At 41.9% G+C, this 20,557-nt stretch overlaps 1 protein-coding gene across 1 annotated transcript in view; it reads left to right on the top strand.

The window, feature by feature from the left end:
* SPTBN5 (spectrin beta, non-erythrocytic 5) overlaps window positions 1–20,557 on the top strand; it is a 106,585-nt gene that overhangs the window by 14,922 nt on the left and 71,106 nt on the right. The window contains exons 10-24 of the mRNA XM_028723562.2: window positions 506–659; window positions 2,984–3,184; window positions 3,706–3,912; window positions 5,229–5,441; window positions 6,261–6,413; window positions 7,971–8,101; window positions 8,650–8,901; window positions 9,713–10,000; window positions 12,210–12,453; window positions 14,556–14,695; window positions 15,112–15,211; window positions 16,667–16,837; window positions 17,635–17,799; window positions 18,369–18,595; window positions 19,939–20,125. Of these exons, the coding sequence (XP_028579395.2) occupies window positions 506–659; window positions 2,984–3,184; window positions 3,706–3,912; window positions 5,229–5,441; window positions 6,261–6,413; window positions 7,971–8,101; window positions 8,650–8,901; window positions 9,713–10,000; window positions 12,210–12,453; window positions 14,556–14,695; window positions 15,112–15,211; window positions 16,667–16,837; window positions 17,635–17,799; window positions 18,369–18,595; window positions 19,939–20,125 (2,833 nt within the window). The remainder of the gene's footprint in view (window positions 1–505; window positions 660–2,983; window positions 3,185–3,705; window positions 3,913–5,228; window positions 5,442–6,260; window positions 6,414–7,970; window positions 8,102–8,649; window positions 8,902–9,712; window positions 10,001–12,209; window positions 12,454–14,555; window positions 14,696–15,111; window positions 15,212–16,666; window positions 16,838–17,634; window positions 17,800–18,368; window positions 18,596–19,938; window positions 20,126–20,557) is intronic.

Below are 20,557 nucleotides of genomic sequence, written 5' to 3'. Positions count from 1 at the left end.
TTAGGTAAAGATAGTTGCTCTGAAGCAGAATTGAAAGCTACTTCCTTAAAACCAAGTACAGTGGTACCTCAGGTTAAGTACTTAATTCGTTCTGGAGGTCCGTTCTTAACCTGAAACTGTTCTTAACCTGAAGCACCACTTTAGCTAATGGGGCCTCCTGCTGCTGCCGTGCCGCTGAAGCACGATTTCTGTTCTCATCCTGAAGCAAAGTTCTTAACCTGAAGCACTATTTCTGGGTTAGCGGAGTCTGTAACCTGAAGCGTATGTAACCTGAGGTATCACTGTATGGATTTTACCTGAAACCAAGGAGAATGCAGAGAAGTGTCCAGGGCACAACTTAAGTATAAATAAATATTTCAAATGAGGCCTACATTGGTGGCTGGTCCAGCTTAGAGAAAGGAAGCCTGATTAATCCAGATTCCAGTATGCTGGATGTACTAGAAAAAACATGATGTGGCTTTATAAACATTACCAAATGCATCTCCCCCCCCCCCTTTTGGAATAGACAATATCAGCTGGAAAATGCTTTAAAGCTTTTTGAGTTTTTCCATGAGTGCAAAGAAGAGGAGCTTTGGCTGTCTGACAAATTGAAGCTGGTGACGGCGGGACAAGTAGGGCGTGATCTCAGTCACATTGCAGCCTCTCTTCAAAGTCATAAGGTTAGTGACGTGTAAATTATTGATCACTTGTGCAGGTTTTAGAGGGCTTTCAGAATTTTCTAGCTGAAATATACTCGGAGTCGCCCCCCCCCCGACCTCAGGCTTTATATACATTATCTACACAATGGGTTCCATCTGATTGGCTGATTCTGCTTCCCTCCTGGAGCCTGGTTGGGCTGCTCCTGCAGGCCAATCAGTTGTTGCATTCTAGGATCCTACCTGCCTAATAGGCTGATTAACCAGCTCCTGGGGTCTGATTGGTTTGCTCCTGCAGGCCAATCAGGTTGTTGCATTCTAGGATCCTACCTGCCTATTGTTCTAGGATCCAAGCTCAGTACATAACACTGTTTCTAGTAGCATAGATACTAAAGTACACGTTCAAAAGATTTATAACAGTTCTAAAATGGGGTGGGGTGGGAACTGGTGGTGAAGGAATACGTAAGATCTTAATATTATAAAACTCTTCGATGGAATGGGAAACTGTTAGAGATATGAGGTCAAAGTAACTTACAAATTTACCAATATTGCTTGAAATGTGCAGACATAATCAGCCCAGAGCCAGTGAAATTGACTGATTATATTGTGGTTTTTCAATAGGTCTAGGTAGACAATGGTATCACCCTATTTGCCTCTTGATTGGTTTAGCTAGTTTGATGTGACAAGCCTTGAGTTAAGCAATCAAATTCTAAAAGGGACTTGTTTATTTCTCTCTGGTTTTCTCTTTCTGAAATGTTATTTTATTTGTTTGCCTCCTTAAGGGTTGTGAGGGTTGGATTTGTTAGAAACACTGTTTAATTTGCTTATGTGGAACAGTATGCCCCTGTTGTTGCATTTGTGATATGCAAATTGGTTTTAAAAAACCCCCAGACTATAGCCAATTTGCCTGATAGCCAAATTCCTACCCGGCCCCACTAATACGCCAACCACCGCAGCCATAGCAAGGTCAAATCAATAACTAAACTGCAAACTTAATGGAGTGGGTGGGTAGGTTGTGTTAGCAACTTCACGCCTCCGAGGCTGCATTTTGTGATTAGTGGAAATCACACGGTCTGTCTGAGAGGAAGCATGAGAACCGGATATAGTCCTATCTGTATGTATTATATGATGTACTTTCACATTTGCCTGTTCTCTCTCAGAGCTAGATCAGAGAGAGCACCATGATTCCTTGTCTGTGTAATATAGTGTCAATAAATACAGTGGTACCTTGGGTTAAGTACTTAATTCGTTCCGGAGGTCCGTACTTGACCTGAAACTGTTCTTAACCTGAAGCACCACTTTAGCTAATGGGGCCTCCTGCTGCCACCATGCCGCTGGATCACGATTTCTGTTCTCATCCTGAAGCAAAGTTCTTAACCCGAGGTACTATTTCTGGGTTAGCGGAGTCTGTAACCTGAAGCGTATGTAACCTGAAGTGTATGTAACCTGAGGTACCACTGTAGTAGTTTAGAACTACGATGCCTCTTTCTTTTACTGTGTCAAGAGAGTCGGCTAGTGTGCAGAAATCAAGTTGGTTTATGTCACTAGAGCACCCTGGAGAAGAACAGGGTGCCTTTTCCCAGAGCTATGCTCACCTGAAGGACACTCAGAGATTGGGGAGGGGGGCTGCTGATAGCCCGGAGCATTTTCCCAATATGGTAGCAGAACTGATGAAAAAGAGCGGGTGTCAGGGGCTGGCACAAACTGTTTAAATCCCCCCTGGAAGCTGACCTGAAGGAAGCCTGATTTTTCCCTCCGAAGAGCCCTGCCCTCCACACTAGCCAGCCATTGGCCAATTTGGCAGGCTGGCATGGAGCCAGATTTCAAGCTGGGAGAGTGTGCATTCCCAGCATCCTTGCTCTGCATTGGGGGGGGGGCAGGTACTGGCTGCCCTGCAAGGCCGCCGCACCCTAAAAGTGGTTAAGCGGACTTGCTGGTGTTACATTAGGGATTAGTATCATAGCTCCATCGTTTATCTTCTTATTTTCTGCGACAGTTGCTTTGCCAGTTATGATGACCCAGTCATAAGCCAGATATTGCGACATAGCTAATTCCTCCTGCTTCCTCCAATCAAAGTATTGTATGGCTGAAAACAATGGTGCTCAGCTATATTGGATTGCACAGTAAATGTTGGTGGTAGGTATAATACAATTTGCATAAATGATTTCACCAGAGAAGATCACTTGACTCATGCGAGTGGAATGGTGAGAGATGTTATTCCTCATAGTTATCACTCCTGAAATAGTAAAGTGGATAAAAGAAGTGAAAACAGCATTCAAACTAGCATGACTGGATTTGGCTTCATGATGACATCCAGTAATTATGATCCTCCGACTTCCACCTGGCAGGCTTTGCAAGTTGAGTGTGACTCCCACCAACTGATTTGTTCTAAGATCATATGCAAGGGCCGGGAACTGGGTCAGAAAAACCCTTCAAATCAGAGGAGCATCCAGAAGGAGACTGACAATATCCAGAAATTGTGGCAGCAGCTCCAAGATGAGGTGGCCAGACGTAAAACCAGTTTGGAGGCAGCTTCTCTCATCAAACAGGTAAGTTGGTCTGCAGCTCTGTTCAAAATGAACTGACTTGATTATTATTAAGTCTAAACAAGATCTTAGCCTGTCCATTAAGTTTAGAAGGTCTTGTTAAGACATCAACAACAAACAGCACAGCCTTGCATTTAAGCACTTGTCTAATTGCCACTGGAGACAAGGAATTGAACACAGGTGAATGAGCAGGCTAAGAAAAGAGGGGTGGAATTCTTGGTCTCTCATTTGCACCTAGCATAAAAACCAGGAAAGCCACCACCAGCAAGTCATTGATGGAGGTAGGGTTCTCTCTGCCCCTCTTCTTTCACCTCCCAGAAGCCTAGCTGAATTTTTCTCAGGCAAGTCACTTATTTACAAGGTTGCAATAACAGTAATGCTCAAAAAGAACCGGTCTTTCTTCTCTTTGAGTCTTGAAGAAATTGTTGCTTTTGTTCAGATTTGTTACTCTCCTAATGTGATATTGCTAGTATGTCACAAGCAGGCAAGATATAACAACACAATTGTCCTATTTCCCCCCTCAGTACTTTGCTGATATTGATGAGGTGGAGTCTTGGATGCAGGAGCAACAAACCCTGCTAGCTAGCAAGGATTACGGGAAGGATGAATCCAGTGCAGAAGCTTTGTTGCATCGCCACTTTCGTTTGGAGAAAGAGATAGCTGCGTATTCTTCCGAAATAAGCCACTTGGATGAGCAGGCTCATTCTGTAGCAAAGCAGGCTGCATCAGTGGTAGGTAGCACTCGTCCTATCTTTTTATCACGTTTCTATTAAGTTACAGATCAGTTTGGCCCAAATATGGTTGCTATTGCTGATGAACCCAAATAAAACCAAAGCAGATGCAGACACGATTTTGTCTGTTAGACTGAATTAAACAATTTTCTCCTCTTCATCTTCAGTTCCTGTGTTGTGATATTTCCCTCAAAACACCATTTTTTTCTTTCTGTAGAATTGTGCCTTCAATCTTCTTATTTTTATGTTTACTCAATGTCCTAGAATTGTATGCTAATCAGCCTACTGTTGTCCCATAATATCTCATACTGACTTTGCAGAACATGAAGTATTTGTATTTTAAACCACCTGAAAGCCCTATCCTCAAACTAGTAACTCAGCTGAGGTAAAGTCGTCTTGAATATTTTGTGAGAACTGTCCTCACCAGCCAGCCTGGAAGTGCTGGAAAATGTCTTTGGGTGAAAATGATAGGAGCCATGGCCTTGTTTCGGGAGCTAATTGGAAGATGTAAAGTTCAGATTTACATTTTTAACTCTGATAAAGCAACTATTTGCTCTAAAACTGTGAGAGCAATTTTGTAACATTCTCAGCTATTGTTCTCACATCTATTGCTGTTTGAAAAATATTCTTTCAAATGCACACACAAAAGTGGCCTTGTCACATCTTAACTGCAGCCATTTGAGAGAACAGCCATTGTGTTTCTACTGCAACATCTGGTGGCGAATTCATTTTTAAAACTCAGAAACACTTTTGATTTGTTTGCTATTTAGAGATTCTGGGAATAGCAAAGTAAGATACAACATTCCTATAGTTGTAAAAGGTCTTTGCTATCTTCAGACCTTGCTATCCTAGATGCAACTAAGGCTATGTTCTCATTACCATTTACTGTGGCTCCACTGTACTCCTACTGTTGATGCTTGAAGCCAAGAACACACGACATTGGCCACAATCCATATGTTAACCTGTAGTTTGATGTGTTTCCCTTCAAACTAACTTCCATCTGATTTGAAAACATGAGCTGAGGTATGTACATTTGAGACAACCATCGTGCATACACAGATGAGAGCTTCATGAACAGGAGTTCATGGGTGGTGGTGGTGCAAGCAGGTCATGCACACTGGGTGGAGAAATCCCCACCCCCTCTCTGGTGCACACAGCAGTGTGCAAATGTCTAATGTGTACATAGACAGAAATCAGCATCTTAAGCTAAGGCTACGTATTGAAATAAAACTGAAAGTAAATTTAATTTGAACTTGTGAGCAATGCCAGTCTCAAAAACACAGAATTCAGGTTTTTTTGTATATTTCTTTTGACAGATGGTATCGGTGCCAACAGCAAACACAAAGATCCATGGCAGCACAGTCCAGAGGGTAACGAAAGCGCCAGCTAGTCTTTCTGTGTCATGCATGTCTGCCCAAACTACGCCAACAAGTCCATTTGGCTCTGATCCTCATTTTGTTACAGAAAACATCTGGAAAGCTCAGAATAAGATTAATTTATTATATGAAAAACTGCAGACCATGGCTGAGGTATCAAGTTTTTCTCATAATATTTTGAGTTCTCCCTCTCTTTTTTTAAAGACATAGAGTAATTGTTTATAGAGTTGCATTGCAGCCTTTGTTTTTTGTTTTTGTTTTTTGCTATCCTGGCTCCAGATATGAAAACTTAATGTAGCTTTTAGAGTTTACTCTGCAGAGAAGATACCAAGAATCCTGAAATGTGTTGCTGAAGACTGTTTTTTATATAAATGAATGTGCTAATTGCCCTATTGCAAAACCTCCAGGTGGGCAATATGTGAGAAACCATCCCTGCCAGTTTCCTCCAGTCATGAAGAAAACCAGCTCAAATGGAAGAGGCTGACTTTTTTAAAAAAATGCTCAGACTTATAGCAGAGAAATGTTTGAGGGCAACCACCAAGAATAGCTCTCTACAACAAATGGTGCTATTAACAAAGCTTTTCATGTCATTCTTCCTTTGACTTGCAATTCATCCATGAGTGAAGACAAATGTTTGGGTATGCTGGCCCAAGCCATTATATCCTGAGAATCCTCTCTCAGTTTCTCCTGAGAGAAGAATTTAATCTGAAATCTATGGACAGTAGCAAAATTTCAAATATATCATGACTCCCATCTTTCACATGTTTCACATTTGACAGTACTAATGCACATGACATAGGACTAGCAACCAGATTTACACAAATAGCTAACTCTTGGTAATTTGTTGGTGCCTCAGCTCTGAATTTGTTTTTAATCTGTTACCCTCATATACTGCCTTTGTGCTGATATGTTTGTATATTTGTATCATAGCATATTTATTCTCATACAGTGTTTGGATACTTAATCCTACAGCACAGGAGAAAAGAGTTAGAAGAAAGGATCCGACTCTACCAGTTCTACAGTTCCTGTGAAGAATTTCGGTCTTGGATGGATGACAAAGAGAGAATTGTTCAGACTATTCAGCCAACAGCAGATAATGTGGAGACTATGCAGCATAAATACCAGGTGCTGTTTCCACCTACATTTTCCCTGGCATTCTTACTCAGAGCCATAATTTACTTCAGTCTGTCAGCCAGGGTTGAATTTAGAGGAACCATTTCTGATTTTAGTAAAAAGTGACAGATATGTTATGGGGGGGGGGGGACTCCCAGCAACTGTCAAAAGCCTACTAGGTTAAATTGAAGAAGAAAAAACCCTGTTTATTTCAAATTCATTTTGTTGTAGTTCTAATACCTCATAAACAAGGCAGTGATAGGAGCACAGGCTAAACAATTAGCCCTAGAAATGGAGTTGTGCCTTTGACTTGCAAACCTACACAGTACATAGGTCCGTTTTATTGTTGATAACAATAGTTGCTCAGTAGTCAACTGCTATAAATATAGGCACCTTTGAAAATAATCACCTGTGGGCCAAAATCCCAGGAGGGTGGTATTATGCTGCTACCCCTGACCCATGCTGAAGACACTTGGATGGAGCAGAAGTTGAAGTGCATTAAAACAGTATCAATAAACTGAGAAGATCAAGAGGTCCTGAATTGTTTTCAAACCAGGCTGAACTTCTCATTTTTCCAATCTTAAATCCAGTTCTCCACATTTCTGCATAAATGAATTTTTTTCAGTGTTTTTGTGTGGATTTCTCTTAATAGACACATTTTTGAATCACTCTGAAATTTCCTGTTGTTTTTCAAAGTGTGGATTTTCAAAGGAATCATTATTTCACATCACTTGCTCACTAAAAAAAGAATGTGGACTATCCACTTGTTTGCTTCTCAGTGTTAACAGGAACAACTAGGTAAAAGTGAAGCATCACACCACTGAAGTTAACGTGGGAAGTAAATTAAATCTGTTTGGGAAAGTAACCTGAAGATAATAACCTTGAGAGAACTTCCAGAAATGTCTCAGTCTGTAGCAGCAAAAACAGGAGTTTCAGCTTCTGAAAGACGAGGAAATTTATTATAGCATGGGCTTCAGTTCACTCCATCATACGCTCAGCTGGCAGGGGTGTGGGTGTGTGGGTGCCAGGGGTGCCGGGTATAGGGGGCAGAGGGGGCTCCCCCCCCCCGAATATTGAGGGGGCTGCCAGGAGCCAGACAGCAGCTGGGACAATAAAGATCTTTGCTTTTGTCCTCTGCGCATCCTGCCCCCACCCGGCACATGCCGGGTGGTGTCATGTGACGCATCATATGGCTACGTCCCCTCAAAGGGGGTGGGCAAGTCAGCACCCCTGGTGGGTGCTTACACACAAATGTTGTAATCAGTGCATCAAACAGCAGTGAAATATAAAAAAAAGTCTGTGACCATTCTTTGTAAACCACTACATAAGCAAAGTGACCATTCACAAAAGCAGCAGTTGGTGATCTCAGTTCATGTCTGATTCCTGAGAAGTAAACACCCTATTCAGTTCTAATTCAGCAGTTTCATGCTAGAATTTCAAGGGGGAAAACTCTAGATACTGATGTGTAAAGCAGGTTACCAAAGATTCTTTTTGTTAGTTAAATTCTATAACGTCAAAGAGCTAAACAATAAATTATTACTGCTGTCTTTGTTGACTTCTGTTGTTCAGAGTTTTCTAACGGAATTGGCTACTGGGAAGAGGCAACTGGATGAGATCAGTTGCTTAGCAGATATGTTTTCAAAGAGCAGTCCTGGAAAACAGAATGAGATTCATGTCCATCAGAAAGAGATAAATGCGAGGTAAATGGTGGTTCATATATAGAATTAGCCCCGTTATGTCTAAGGGACGAGCTTTACTTTAAATGTAACTTCCAGTTTAGACATAGCGTTTTCTAGAAGGTGGTTGTTTTATTGATGATTTGTTAATTATTTTATATAATTTAAGTTGCAATTGTGATGTTCTACTGTTGTTCTTTTTGTATGCATGCCGCTTTGTGACTCATGTGAGTGAAAAGCAGCACAAAAATACAATAAACGAAATCCATTGAAATATACAAGCATAAATTACTATCCGGGGCTTACGAAGGTTTGTGTCCAGCAGCTTCTGAATGGCCACACATTCCCCATCCCTGCTTTAGACACTGAGGTGCCTGTTTGCTCACGCAATCAAGAGCAGGCTACAAATTGAAACCACCATCGTATTGTTCATAAGAATGTGATCCTCATGTTGAGACGCATTAACTTTAGAGTAAAATGTCCCTGAGCATGTGCAGAGTTCCTTTCTCTCATCACATAGTCCAACAGCATAGTCACCACTGCCGCAGCCTTCTTTACTTTTCGGCTCTTAGGTGGGAGCGCTTGGAAGCACTGAAAGAGGAGAAGGGCTCAATGCTGATTGGCGTGGCTGACGTGAAGACGTTCCTTCAGGATTGCCAGGACACTCAAGGGCTGCTACAAGACAAGATGACCCACCTTGAGGACTTGGGACATGGGAACGTGCCTACTGTTCTGTCGGCTGAGGCGCGCAAGCTGACAAACTTTGAGCGAGAGGTCTTAGTGCTGGAGAGAAAAATTGAATACCTGAAGAGTGTCGCCAAATCGTAAGAAACCAGCCCTTTGGTGCATTGTAGTCGGTCCTGGGGGCCCTGATTTCAGGGGGATTTAAAGTAAGAATAGGGAGATCTGGTGACTACTTTGGTAGGCATGTATTCTGTTCTTGCTGGGTAGCAGCAAGAATTGCTGTCTCTGGGTGCAGTAATGGCTTCCTTCCCTTTTTCAAACAGGTCTTCTACCTTATTGAATTATTAGGAACTTGGATCTAGTTTGGTTGTGGAGAATGAATAATCCACAGCACTAGTGGGCACTGATAAGATTTAGGACATATCATACAATTCAACAACCCATAGGCATCCCCCAAAACACACACACATTAACTGTGTACATGGGAATTTGTAGAGAATCATGGTACATTTTAGGGAAGTTTTTAATGTCTGAATTTTTATTTTATTTTTAATATTTTGTTGGAAGCCATCCAAAGTGTGGCTGGGGAAGCCCAGCCAGATGGGCAGAGTATAAATACATAAATAATAATAATTATTATTATTATTATTATTATTATTATTATTATTATTATTATTATTATTTTATTTTGCTGCCCACATTCAAAGCCCCATAGCATGCAGAATAGGGTTCCCTCCTTTTCCTCTTACATTGTTCTGTCCCACCTTTCATCCAAGGAGCTGAGGGTAGCACTTAAGAGAAGGAAATGTTTTTGCTTTTCTCCAGCACATCCAACCAAATCTCCCAGCTGACATTCCTTGATGGATACCGGTGGAATACAGTTCAGGTCATAATGAACTTGATCTGAGCCCTAGCACTAATTCAAAAACGTGTCTTGGCTTCATTATGCAGGATCAAGGATACCAATCCCGCAGAGAGCAGGGCCATAACAGAACAGGTTGAAGATATGGAGGAGCTCCTGTTATTGCTAAAGTCAAAGGCAGATGAGAAGGGGAAGGCTTTGCAAGTAGCACAGGACCAACAGGCCTTCCTGCAAGACAGCCGTCGACTTCTGTGGTGGGCAGATGCCATGAGAGAGAAAATGGCCAGCGAGGAAATGGGGGTAGATGTGGCCTCTGCAGAGTTGCTGCTAAAGGAACACCAGGATTTGCTGAAAGAGATACACAGTCAAAACCACAGGTAAAGATCTTCTTCAAAGGTGTATGAGTGTGTACCAATTCCATATTTTGCAAGAGAGGCATAAAGGAAGTCTGGAAAGGAGAAGACCCTGAAGTAGGGTAGCCTATATGGTGTCCTTCATACATTGTTGGACTACAATTCCCATCATGTCTGTGTTGGCTTGGTAAAAGGGAAAAATACTAGATATGGGTATAATGAAAAAGGAGAATTCCCTGGATGCCTAGATCCAGGTTTAGGGCAAGTACTCTTTGGTGAAAGAGCCTCAGCAGAGATTTAAAATCACAGAACGTGCAGCAAAGTAAAATGTGAAAATATAGCCTGTTGGGCCTTTAAAATACCCCTTCAAAGTTGCTTTCAAAGTCCCCCCCCCTCACTTCCCTTAGAATAGAAAGAGACCACACACTGCATAAGTTAAAAATGGTTTCCTTCAAAGGTTTGCTTCAAACTCTTCAAAGGTCAGATTTGTGTGCTTTTCCATACAGCAACAAGAAAAGACAGGCAGAATAACTTAGGTTCCAATAAGTGGTAAATGTTTCTGCATCAGTTCTGTATCAGGAAGTTTTTAATTTTTGATGTTTTAGTATGTTCTGATATGTGCTGTGAGCTACCCAGAGTGGCTGGGGAAACCCAGCCAGATGGGTGGGATATAAATAATAAAATTATTATTATTATTATTATTTATTTATTCATTTATTCATTCATTTATTTATTTATTTATTATTAAAATTATTTGGCTGACGAATGAGTAATGATTTTAATCTCTGGAATACAGACGTTAGCAGAAGGAGTGCTATTTTTAATGTAAATAAGTTTATAGAGTTTTTAATTATCGGGTACATCAGCTTCTTGACGCAGATGTGGCATATGCACACAATAAAGATTGATTTATTTGCATCAGTGTTCAAAATTCCCATTGTTCTAGGTGCATTTTCAACAGGGAATTTCATTAGCGCAAGCAGTTTCTGAGCTCTGGGCTCAGTAGCATGCCTAAGATTTCAGATTAAAACTGCAGAATGGAAGGAAAGGAGGACCTTTTTCTGCCTCCCCACTTCCAGCTACCCCCTTAAGAATATTAGGGGGGTGGGCAGACCATGTGAAAATGAACATAATATTTTAGCTGCAGTTCATTCATTTTCAGCTTTGTATCCTTGTTATTAAAAATACACGCCTAGATGTTCTGTTGTTGCGCCCATAACCTAGGTTTAAGGTGCCATTTAGCTCCTAGCTTTTATATTTCAGTTTCTATCACTGATTTGCATAGAAACACAAAGATGGCTCGCTTAAGGCATGTGGTCTTAACTTGGAACAGCCAGCTTAGACCTCATTAGTGGTAGGGTGGAAATCAGAGAACAAAGAGTTTGGTAACCCTTCCTCCCAAGGTGATATGGTGTGACCTAGCTAAACCTGGCAGGACAGCTTACTCTATGGTCTTAACCCCCTCAGTGCTAACCATGTTGGTTATATGAGGCTAATTTATCCCACATCTTCACCAATTGTTCACCATGCTGGCTGCAACAGATGGAAGTTTTAGTCCAACGATATATGGAGGGCACCATGTTAATTAACCTTTGTCCCATAACATGTTTAGCACTCTTACATGGTACCAAATACTGTTCTACTTGGGAGGGAAGAGCATGAGACCTATGATGGGTATCCTTACTAAACTTCTGGTACTGTATGTGTATGTTGCTATGTGCATGTTTGAATTGAATGATATTTCAAGAGTTCATTGTATGAAAATAAGTTAGACTCATCAGCAAAATGACATTGAATATCATAACCAAATGCATACTTTATTTACATCATCAGTGCAAGCATTGTATTTAATTCAAATTCCAGGAACTTTAAAAACAGAGTTGTTTCCAACTAAGCTAAACTCAGAGTAGACACACTGAAATTAATGGACCAGACTAACTTTAGTCCACTTATTTTAATGGGTCTACTCTGAGTATGACTTAATTGGATACCACCCATGGTCTTTCCTCAGAAAACATCTTTTTATTGCTTTGTCCTTAATATAGCTATTTATAGATCACATTTCTCCAAGTTTCCAAAAACGAAAATTGAAGACTGAAAAAGTAACAGGTTTCCATGAATAAAGTACTGGTCATTAAAATAATTTATTCTTAAGGAAATATGCATTTTCTTGATGAAGATGTGGTTTTCACTTATGGCAATAATACATGCCATTTTCGTGGAACTTTCACAGGTTTAAGCAGCTGCAAGAGTTGGGTCAGAAGATAATGGATGGCCCATTCAACACCAAGGCTTTGGAAATCTGTGAGTCTGTGCAAAAGCTTGCTCAGCAAAGGAATGAGCTAGATGAATTGTGGGTAAAGCGGCGCAAGAAGCTCCAGGAAGATGTTGAACTTCAGAAATTTAACAGAGAAATCAATGGCATTCATGCTGCTCTCTCGAGCCATGAGGCCTTTCTCCGAACTGATAATATTGAGGTAAATACTTATGGCTACAAAGCTGATCATATTTAAATTCAGAGTAGAAGTTAGTAATTTGTATCTGAGGTAATAAATTATTGGTATAAAAATATTTTTTTAAAACCTTTCATGCTACGTTGGATCTCATCCAATATTTAGAGTTAGGATGAGATATAAAAATACCACAACAAATACAAAACACACTTGGTTTTTTGCAGTTTAATCTTGCATATATCTGAGAATGGGGATCATTAAGCCATGCTATTAATCGTCCCCCACTAAAAAAATCTCAATGTTCTCCTCTGCAGAAAACCGAGACAGCATTTATATATGTATTTTTATATACATCTGTTATACACGCATGAGTTGTATGAGTAGAGAAAATTCCTTGGTTTCAAGGATGATGTGTTCTGATATCATGGAAAACCTTGTAGTGAGACATTAGCAAAGCCTAAGTTATTCTAACTGGAAAAACCTAGGCATGTTCACTGACAAGTTTATTGTGAAGGCTGCTTGCTTGCACAATGAAGAAGGCAGAGATAGAAGATATGCCAGAGATAGTGGCTGTGTTTGAACGTCATGTAAGCAATGGTTTATTGTGGTGAGAATTAATTTAGCTCAGCACTGGGCCTGTATACCCCTCTTCCCCTTCCCCTTCCTGACACAACTGAAAGTAGGAAATCAGAAACTTTTTCTTCTGTTTTTGATTCACCACAGTTTGTCATGTGCTCTGAACCCAACAAAATGTGGTTAACCTTAATTATGGTTTATTTGAAACTTTAAACCATGGTTTATGAAGTTACCTTGTTTCAATTAACTAAGGTTTACATTAACCACAGGTTAGGATTTTAATATAATGCTGAATTTAGGTTAATCAGAAAGAAAATGAAATATTCTAGTCTCCTGATTACGGCTGCGCCAGAGGAAGAGAGGGGTCTATGGACGGCCTCAGCCCTAGACTTGCCTTGGTTTGTTGCCATCAAAATAAGCTATAGTATATTATGACTTAAAACATAAAGTAAAGGTAAAGGTACCCCTGCCCGTACAGGCCAGTCTTGCCAGACTCTAGGGTTGTGCGCCCATCTCACTCAAGAGGCCGGGGGCCAGCGCTGTCCGGAGACACTTCCGGGTCACGTGGCCAGCGTGACAAAGCTGCATCTGGCGAGCCAGCGCAGCACAGGGAAACGCTGTTTACCTTCCCGCTGGTAAGCGGTCCCTATTTATCTACTTGCACCCGGGGGTGCTTTCGAACTGCTAGGTTGGCAGGCGCTGGGACCGAGCGACGGGAGCGCACCCCGCCGCGGGGATTCGAACTGCCGACCTTTCGATCGGCAAGCCCTAGGCGCTGGGACTTAAAACATATCTGATGCCATCTCTGAAACTGCTGTAAGAATAATGAAGTTGTGAATTTTAATCTGTTTTAGTAATTTAACTTCTGGTAAACTGTTTTGAGGTTTTTTACATGATCAAACAGTGTATAAATATTATGAAATAGATAAAAATGATAAATGAAGGAATAAATATGCTTGCACCATGATGTGGGATTAGGGCTAATCTGAACATCCAAACCTGGACTTCTCAGTGTTTGGTTGGATTCTAGGGAGGTTGGGAATCTACCCAAAGATCAGGAGAATACAATGGACATGCAGTGCAGAGTAAGGAGAAAGTGAAAATTCAGAATGAGAGGATGTTTACTAATTGAAGAGAAGGCTGAGGGCAATCTTTCAATTCCCCCTGTCTCCTTAACATTAAGAAAAGGCAAACGGCTGAATTCAACAACCTGCTGCCAACCGAATGGTGCTGGGAATGTTGTGATGTTGGAGCATAGTTCCTGGGAACATCTTACGTGGGACATGATGACCATCTCCATGCATCCTCACATATCAACGTTCTCAGCACCATTTGCAAACCGACTGCTGAATGTTAAGTCACCTGACCACCTCATCCATCTGTAAATACTCCACCCACTTAAAAGTGCTTTGATTTTTGTGGGAATCTGCCAAGTTCACAGAAGTTCTCATCACGCCTTCAATTGAAGGTTGAAGGTCCAGTGAATGTGGGAGGTGGGGTCGTGCTCAGCAAACGTGGGGTGTGGTCATGCTTGTTTTCCATATCTTCAGGACCACGTTGGTTCTATTCAGAGCCTCCTGAAGCGGCATGAGGATTTTGAACGAGTGCTACTGGTGCTGAAAAAGCGAGTAAATGCAGTCAATGAGCATGGATATCAGCTGGTGGAAAGGGGCCATTTTGCTTCTGACACGTACGTCTTTGATTTTCATTTTTCATTTATTTAGATCTGGAAGACAGGAAAGACCAAGGCCTATTCATGCATGATATTAAGAAACACATTAGAATGCCCTTTACATTTTTTGTGTCATGTATTAATGCTATTAGATTTTATTCCTTTGTAAAAGGAAATTATACAGCATTAGCCTGCCTTCCTTTAGCCAGAAAAATCCAAATGTCTTATACTGAATAGCAGAGTAAACTGTGGATTAATCTGAGTTAGATATTCAGCTATCCTAAACTGCCACAACACCCTGTAGATCAGTCTACTAAGGTACAAAGAGATGAAATGTTTTACCAACTTTGCAAATTATTTCTGATAGAGCTCCTTGCCCACAACCCATGTTTCTCCCTTTGGAGAAATTGAATCTCCTCTTATTTCATTTACAGGATTGAGGAGAGAATGGCTGCCATACGAGAGAGATGGAAATTGCTAATTAATAATAATGAACAGAGGAAGAAGAGGCTACTAGCTTCTCTTCTATTACAGGTTAGAGGGCAGTGTATCACAAACCATATGTAGAGAGGTTGGAAGGGGATTGTTTGCTTACTTGTTTACTTGTTTACTTGCTTACTTGCTTACCTAGGTTGAGTATTCTCCAGTTCAGGGGTACCTAACATAGTGGCTTCCTTTTGTTTTGGACTACAACTCCCATAATCTCCAGCTGTCATGGCCAAGGTCAGGGGTGATGACAGCTGTAGTTCATAACATCAGATTATATAGTGGTTTTCAACCAGTGTGTTGTGGCACCCTGGGGTGCCTTGAATGATGGTCAGTTGGTGCTGCGGGCAACACTGGCCTCTGTCCCTCTTTCCTTCCCTCCCTCCTCTGATGCCCTCTTGCGTCTCTGCCTCCCCAAGGCATGCACAGCTCTTTGTTGCAGCAGCCCTGGCTACAAGCTCCCCAGGTGAATGGTGCTTCTGGGCCTGGCCCTGTGGGGAGGCACCTCTCTTTGGGGCAGGGGGAGCAGTTCAAAGACCAGGTGCAGCAACAGCAGCTGCCCGGAGGGCTCCCAATGAGAGGGGAGAGGGAAGGAGGCTGAGGGAACACTCCACAAGGGAGGGTGTTCAAAAAGCTCTGGAGGCAAGGGGGTGACATAACTGGGCTCCCAAGCCCCACATGGGTACCACAGAAAGAATGTAGCTGGTCAAGGGAGCCATGGACTCAAAAAGGTTGAAAAACCTCTGGATTATAATATTCAGAAAGAGCATATAGTTTATCCTAGAATGTGGCTGGAATAACACATGTTTAAAAGCTTCCCTACACAAAAAATGACCTGCATGTAGACACTAGCATATCAGGGAGAAGGTTAGGCCTGGATACTGCTCTTTGATATGTTTGCTTTCCACAGCAGATCATTCTTTGACGCAGGGAAATATTAGGTATTGTGACCTTTCACTGGTGTTCTAAAGTGTAACCTGAAGAGTTCGCCTGGGGCCTGTTTTAAAGGATGGGTATGTTGTTCTTAAGCTTTCTTTGCAGGGAGTGTGCCACTTTTGTATTCTGCATTGGCATGAAATAAATGCTGGTGATGTTTATAGCAGACTTTCATATGTAAGGGATAAGAGGCATTGTGGGTCCGCAGGGACATATTACCACACCAAGTTCTTGAGGGACTGGCCCAAGTTTGCCTTTAATGCCTACTGCATCATATATTCCAACTTTCTGATAAGAAAGGGCTCACCTAACCTGCTCTAAAAAGAGTATTTTGACCAGTATGCAGCTGTAGGAAAAATTTCAAAATAAGAATCAACCACAATGTTTTTCTGTGCTGTAACTGCGAAGGGTCGGGTTCACAGGAACATCCCATAATGTGACATTAAACGTTGTAATTGAATACACACTATGTTTAATGCATTTTTGCTTTTATTGTGTTATCTGTAAATATATGTTTTAATGTATCAACATGTACATGGGGGAAAAAGAGATTTAATGCAATTGTAGGAGTTCACTCATGACACTGCTGAACTCTTGATGTGGATGGAGGAGAAATACAAGATAGCATCAGATGAGTCCTACCGTGAGCCAACAAACATACTACGGAAGCTCAAAAAGCATGAAGCTGCAGAACAAGAAATGATGGCCAATAAGAAGCATTATGTGGAGCTGATGGTGGTAAGGCTGGTCTCATGGAGATATATTGATGACTGGCAGAATAGCCAACAATTCCTTGTTTGATTAGAACATTTCAAATTTAAGTACAAGTGTTCCGTGCATATTTCTGGATTCTAATAGCAAACAACAAACATGCACAGCACACAGCACTGGATCTGAAATTCTGTGTTTCTGAAAAGCTAGTATTAATTTTTTGTTTTTAAATTATATTTCTAATATTAAAACTGAAAATGTGTTGGTGCTTTCTGCAGAAGCCTAAAACTAGGCTTTCAGGGGAAGCAAAGTACATAGCCTCAAAGAACTGTGCCTATCAAGTATATTGCTTACTTCGCTGCTTGTAATATCACTTAGGATGCCTGCATATAACACTAAAAAGCAGAAATTGAATTTTAAGAATAAAAGAGTCTAGTAGCACAACAGTTACAGCAATGTATTAGGAAGAACATTCTAAGCAAGTGTTTGTTTGCATGTATGCATGCATGCACTTTCCCATCATATGGTGTTAAGAGATGTCAAAGTTCATGCAAAAGACTGATGGGGAGCAGAGTTTTCCTACAGCAAAACAGATGAAAACAACACACTGCCCTTAAGTTCAGCTTGAATTCAGCCTTCTGAAATCAGGGCCACCAATGTACAGCATTGTTGGTTTGTTCAGTGACTGGTTGGTGAGCATCGCTTTGCAGTTTTTAGGATACTGGCTTCTTCTGCATACAATCACTTTGACATAAACAGAGGCAGATAGGAGTAACCAGAGCTACAGGAGTTTTCTCTTGACCAAATGCACTGTCTCTCTCCAGGCTGGAAAACAGCTGGTTCAGGATGACCACTATGCTGCAGATTCCATTCAAGATAAAATGTCAGAGCTGAAGAAGAAATGGGAGAAGCTGTACAGCAAGATGATAGAGCGAGGAGACAAACTGAGGCAGGCCGGACAGCAAGAACAACTTATGGAACTTCTTGAGGTCAGGGGCAAATGCCTTTCCACCAGGAAGGCTAGGGCTAAACTGAGTGCCATTGCCACTGTTCATAAATTTTAAAAGATCGTTGGCCATGTTGGTTGGGGCTGATGGGAGTTGAAACCCAACATCTGGAGGGCTACAGTTTCCTCTTCCTGTTTTAAAGTATTTAACCAGTGAATAGTTTTAGGTTCTCAAACTAGTAAAGAAAATGTAAAGTAGCGGAATACTTGAGCATCTGCTTTGCATGCAGAAGGTTCAAGTTTCAGTCCCCAGGCAGGGCTGGGATTGTCCCTTGTCTGAAACTCTGAAGAGCCTCTTCCAGTCAGTGTCAACAGTCATGAGCTAAATGGATCAATGATCTGACTCTATATAATGTAGTTTCCTATGTTCCTCCTATGACAGCAGAAAATGAGCATTCGCAGTGCTCATAGCAGATTCTGCACCAAGGAATAAAAACCAAGGTGCAGAGCTTGCTGAATGGTTGCACCATTCCATCAGCGCCACAGAGAATTTATGCCAGAGGAAAGAGAGCAAAGCGGGGAATCATCCACATGTCAATATTTCCCCTTTAGGATGCTGAAGAGAAGATAGAGAAGGTTGAGAAGAGTCTTCGAGATGCAGAGATGGGCCATGACATGCGTTCTAGTCGCAATTTGCTCAAGGAACACAGTCAGCTGGAAAATGAGATGCAGGGATTGGCTGAGAAAATGAGCTCAATTGTGTTGCATGCCAAGAAAATGGCTACAAACCATTTTGACAGTGAAAGGATTCTGGATGAGACACAGAAGTATTTGGAATGGTGGGTTGCTCTTTCTGTAAACATAGTACATTGTACAAGGCTTCATTATTCTCCTGTCCATAAGGATTTACTTTTATATCTCAGCCAAGCACAGTTTGATACTGCTTGTTCCACAGAACTCAGAAGACTACTTTAACAATAGAATAAAGCATGAACTTTTTTTCAGCCAGAATTTGCCAGAACTCAGTTTGGGCACCTCTCAGGTGGGCGCCATTGCCATTCTAAGAGAATGAGAGAGGTATTCATAGTGAGTTTTGGCACCTCTTTTTCTAGAAATATAACACTGGAATAAAGCCAAACATAACATAAGCAGGTAATGCAGAGAGAGCTAGTATGGTGCAATGAAAAGAGTACTGGGCTTGGATGTGGTGGAAAACTTAAGAGTCAAATCCCGACTTTGATATGAAGGGATGACCAAATCATTATCTCAACCTAAAGTACCGTATTTTTTGCCCCATTAGACGCACCGCCCCATAGGACGCACCTAGATTTATGGGGGGGAAATAAAGAAAAAAAATTATCCCCCCCCCAGGCGTGGGGCTGGCACGGGGGAAGCCCGAGCTTCCCCCGACCCCAGCCCCCAGAACAGCCTGCTATCCGCAAGCCTAGGGAGCCGCGCCGTCTTCCCAGGCTTGCGGAGAGCTGCGTGAAGCCCGGGCGCGCTCTTCAGCGTGCCCCAGGCTTTGGAATGCAGGCAGCTCTGCGCGACCTTTCGGAGCCCGCGTGTCTTCAAGCCGGTCTCCCAAGGGTTGCGCAGAGCTTCCTGAAACCTGGAGAGCGAGAGGGGTCGGTGGGCACTGACCCCTCTCACTCTCCAGGCTTCAGCGAAAGCCTGCATTCGCCCCATAGGACGCACACACATTTCCCCTTCATTTTTTGAGGGGGGAAAGTGCGTCCTATAGGGCGAAAAATACGGTATCTCACAGGCTTTTTTGCAACAGTAAAATGCTGATCAGCTTCCCTGTTATTATTAACAGCTTCACCAGATTATTAACGGGACACAAACACACACAAATCATTTTCGTCGAAGTATGATTGGAGAAGTGACTCTGCTGGCTTCTATAATTCATAACATTCCCAACATGCAATTTTATACTGATTCTTCTAATTAGTTTTGGCAATGTGAGTGAAGAAAGCAAGCTGGGTGCAGAAGATTAAAATCAATATTTCAGAATTATACATTATTATAGAGGGGAAGATATTTCACTGACAGCTGGATCACTGACCTTTTCTTTGTGACTCATCAATTATGTTGACTAATAAGAATGTTTGCTTATTGAGGGGATCCTGCATTTTCTTGGGCTGAGTGTGTGAACTTCATTGTTTTAACATCTGGTTCACAGGTTTGCCTCTCTCCAGGAACCTCTTGCTGAGAGAGGCCAGCTGCTTCAGGCCAGAGTGGAATTGTTCCAGTTCTACCATTACCATGACATGGAAATGAAGTGGATTAGTGAGCGGATGTCAGTGGCCAGTTCCACAAACCGAGGCCAGTCCTTGAATGTGGCTCAAAGCTTTCTACAGAAGCACAAGGTGACTCCTCAGTTCTGATAGCTGCTGTCACAAGTTTACAGCATGTTTTCTATTTCAGGATGAGATTAATAGCTGATTCTCCAACCAGCTGGAAGATGTTTCAGGAGAGTTTGCTTCTTTCCCTAGCTGTAGGGTTGAGATCTATAATGGTAAACAAGTGGCAGCCTCCTAATGCCATGGCAACATGCTTGCTTGATTGTTCTGTACTTTAGCAGTACGGTGGTACCTCAGGGTTACAGACGCTTCAGGTTACAGACTCCGCTAACCCAGAAATAGTACCTCAGGTTAAGAACTTTGCTTCAGAATGAGAACAGAAATCCCACGGCGGCGGCAGCGGGAGGCCCCATTAGCTAAAGTGGTACCTCAGGTTAAGAACAGTTTCAGGTTAAGAACAGACCTCCAGAACGAATTAAGTTCTTAACCTGAGGTACC

The sequence above is a fragment of the Podarcis muralis genome, chromosome 1, assembly GCF_964188315.1.
Source record: "Podarcis muralis chromosome 1, rPodMur119.hap1.1, whole genome shotgun sequence".
NCBI classification, from domain to species: domain Eukaryota; kingdom Metazoa; phylum Chordata; class Lepidosauria; order Squamata; family Lacertidae; genus Podarcis; species Podarcis muralis.
The sequence above is the reverse complement of the archived record's forward strand: the minus strand, read 5'-3'. Positions and strand labels throughout refer to the sequence as shown.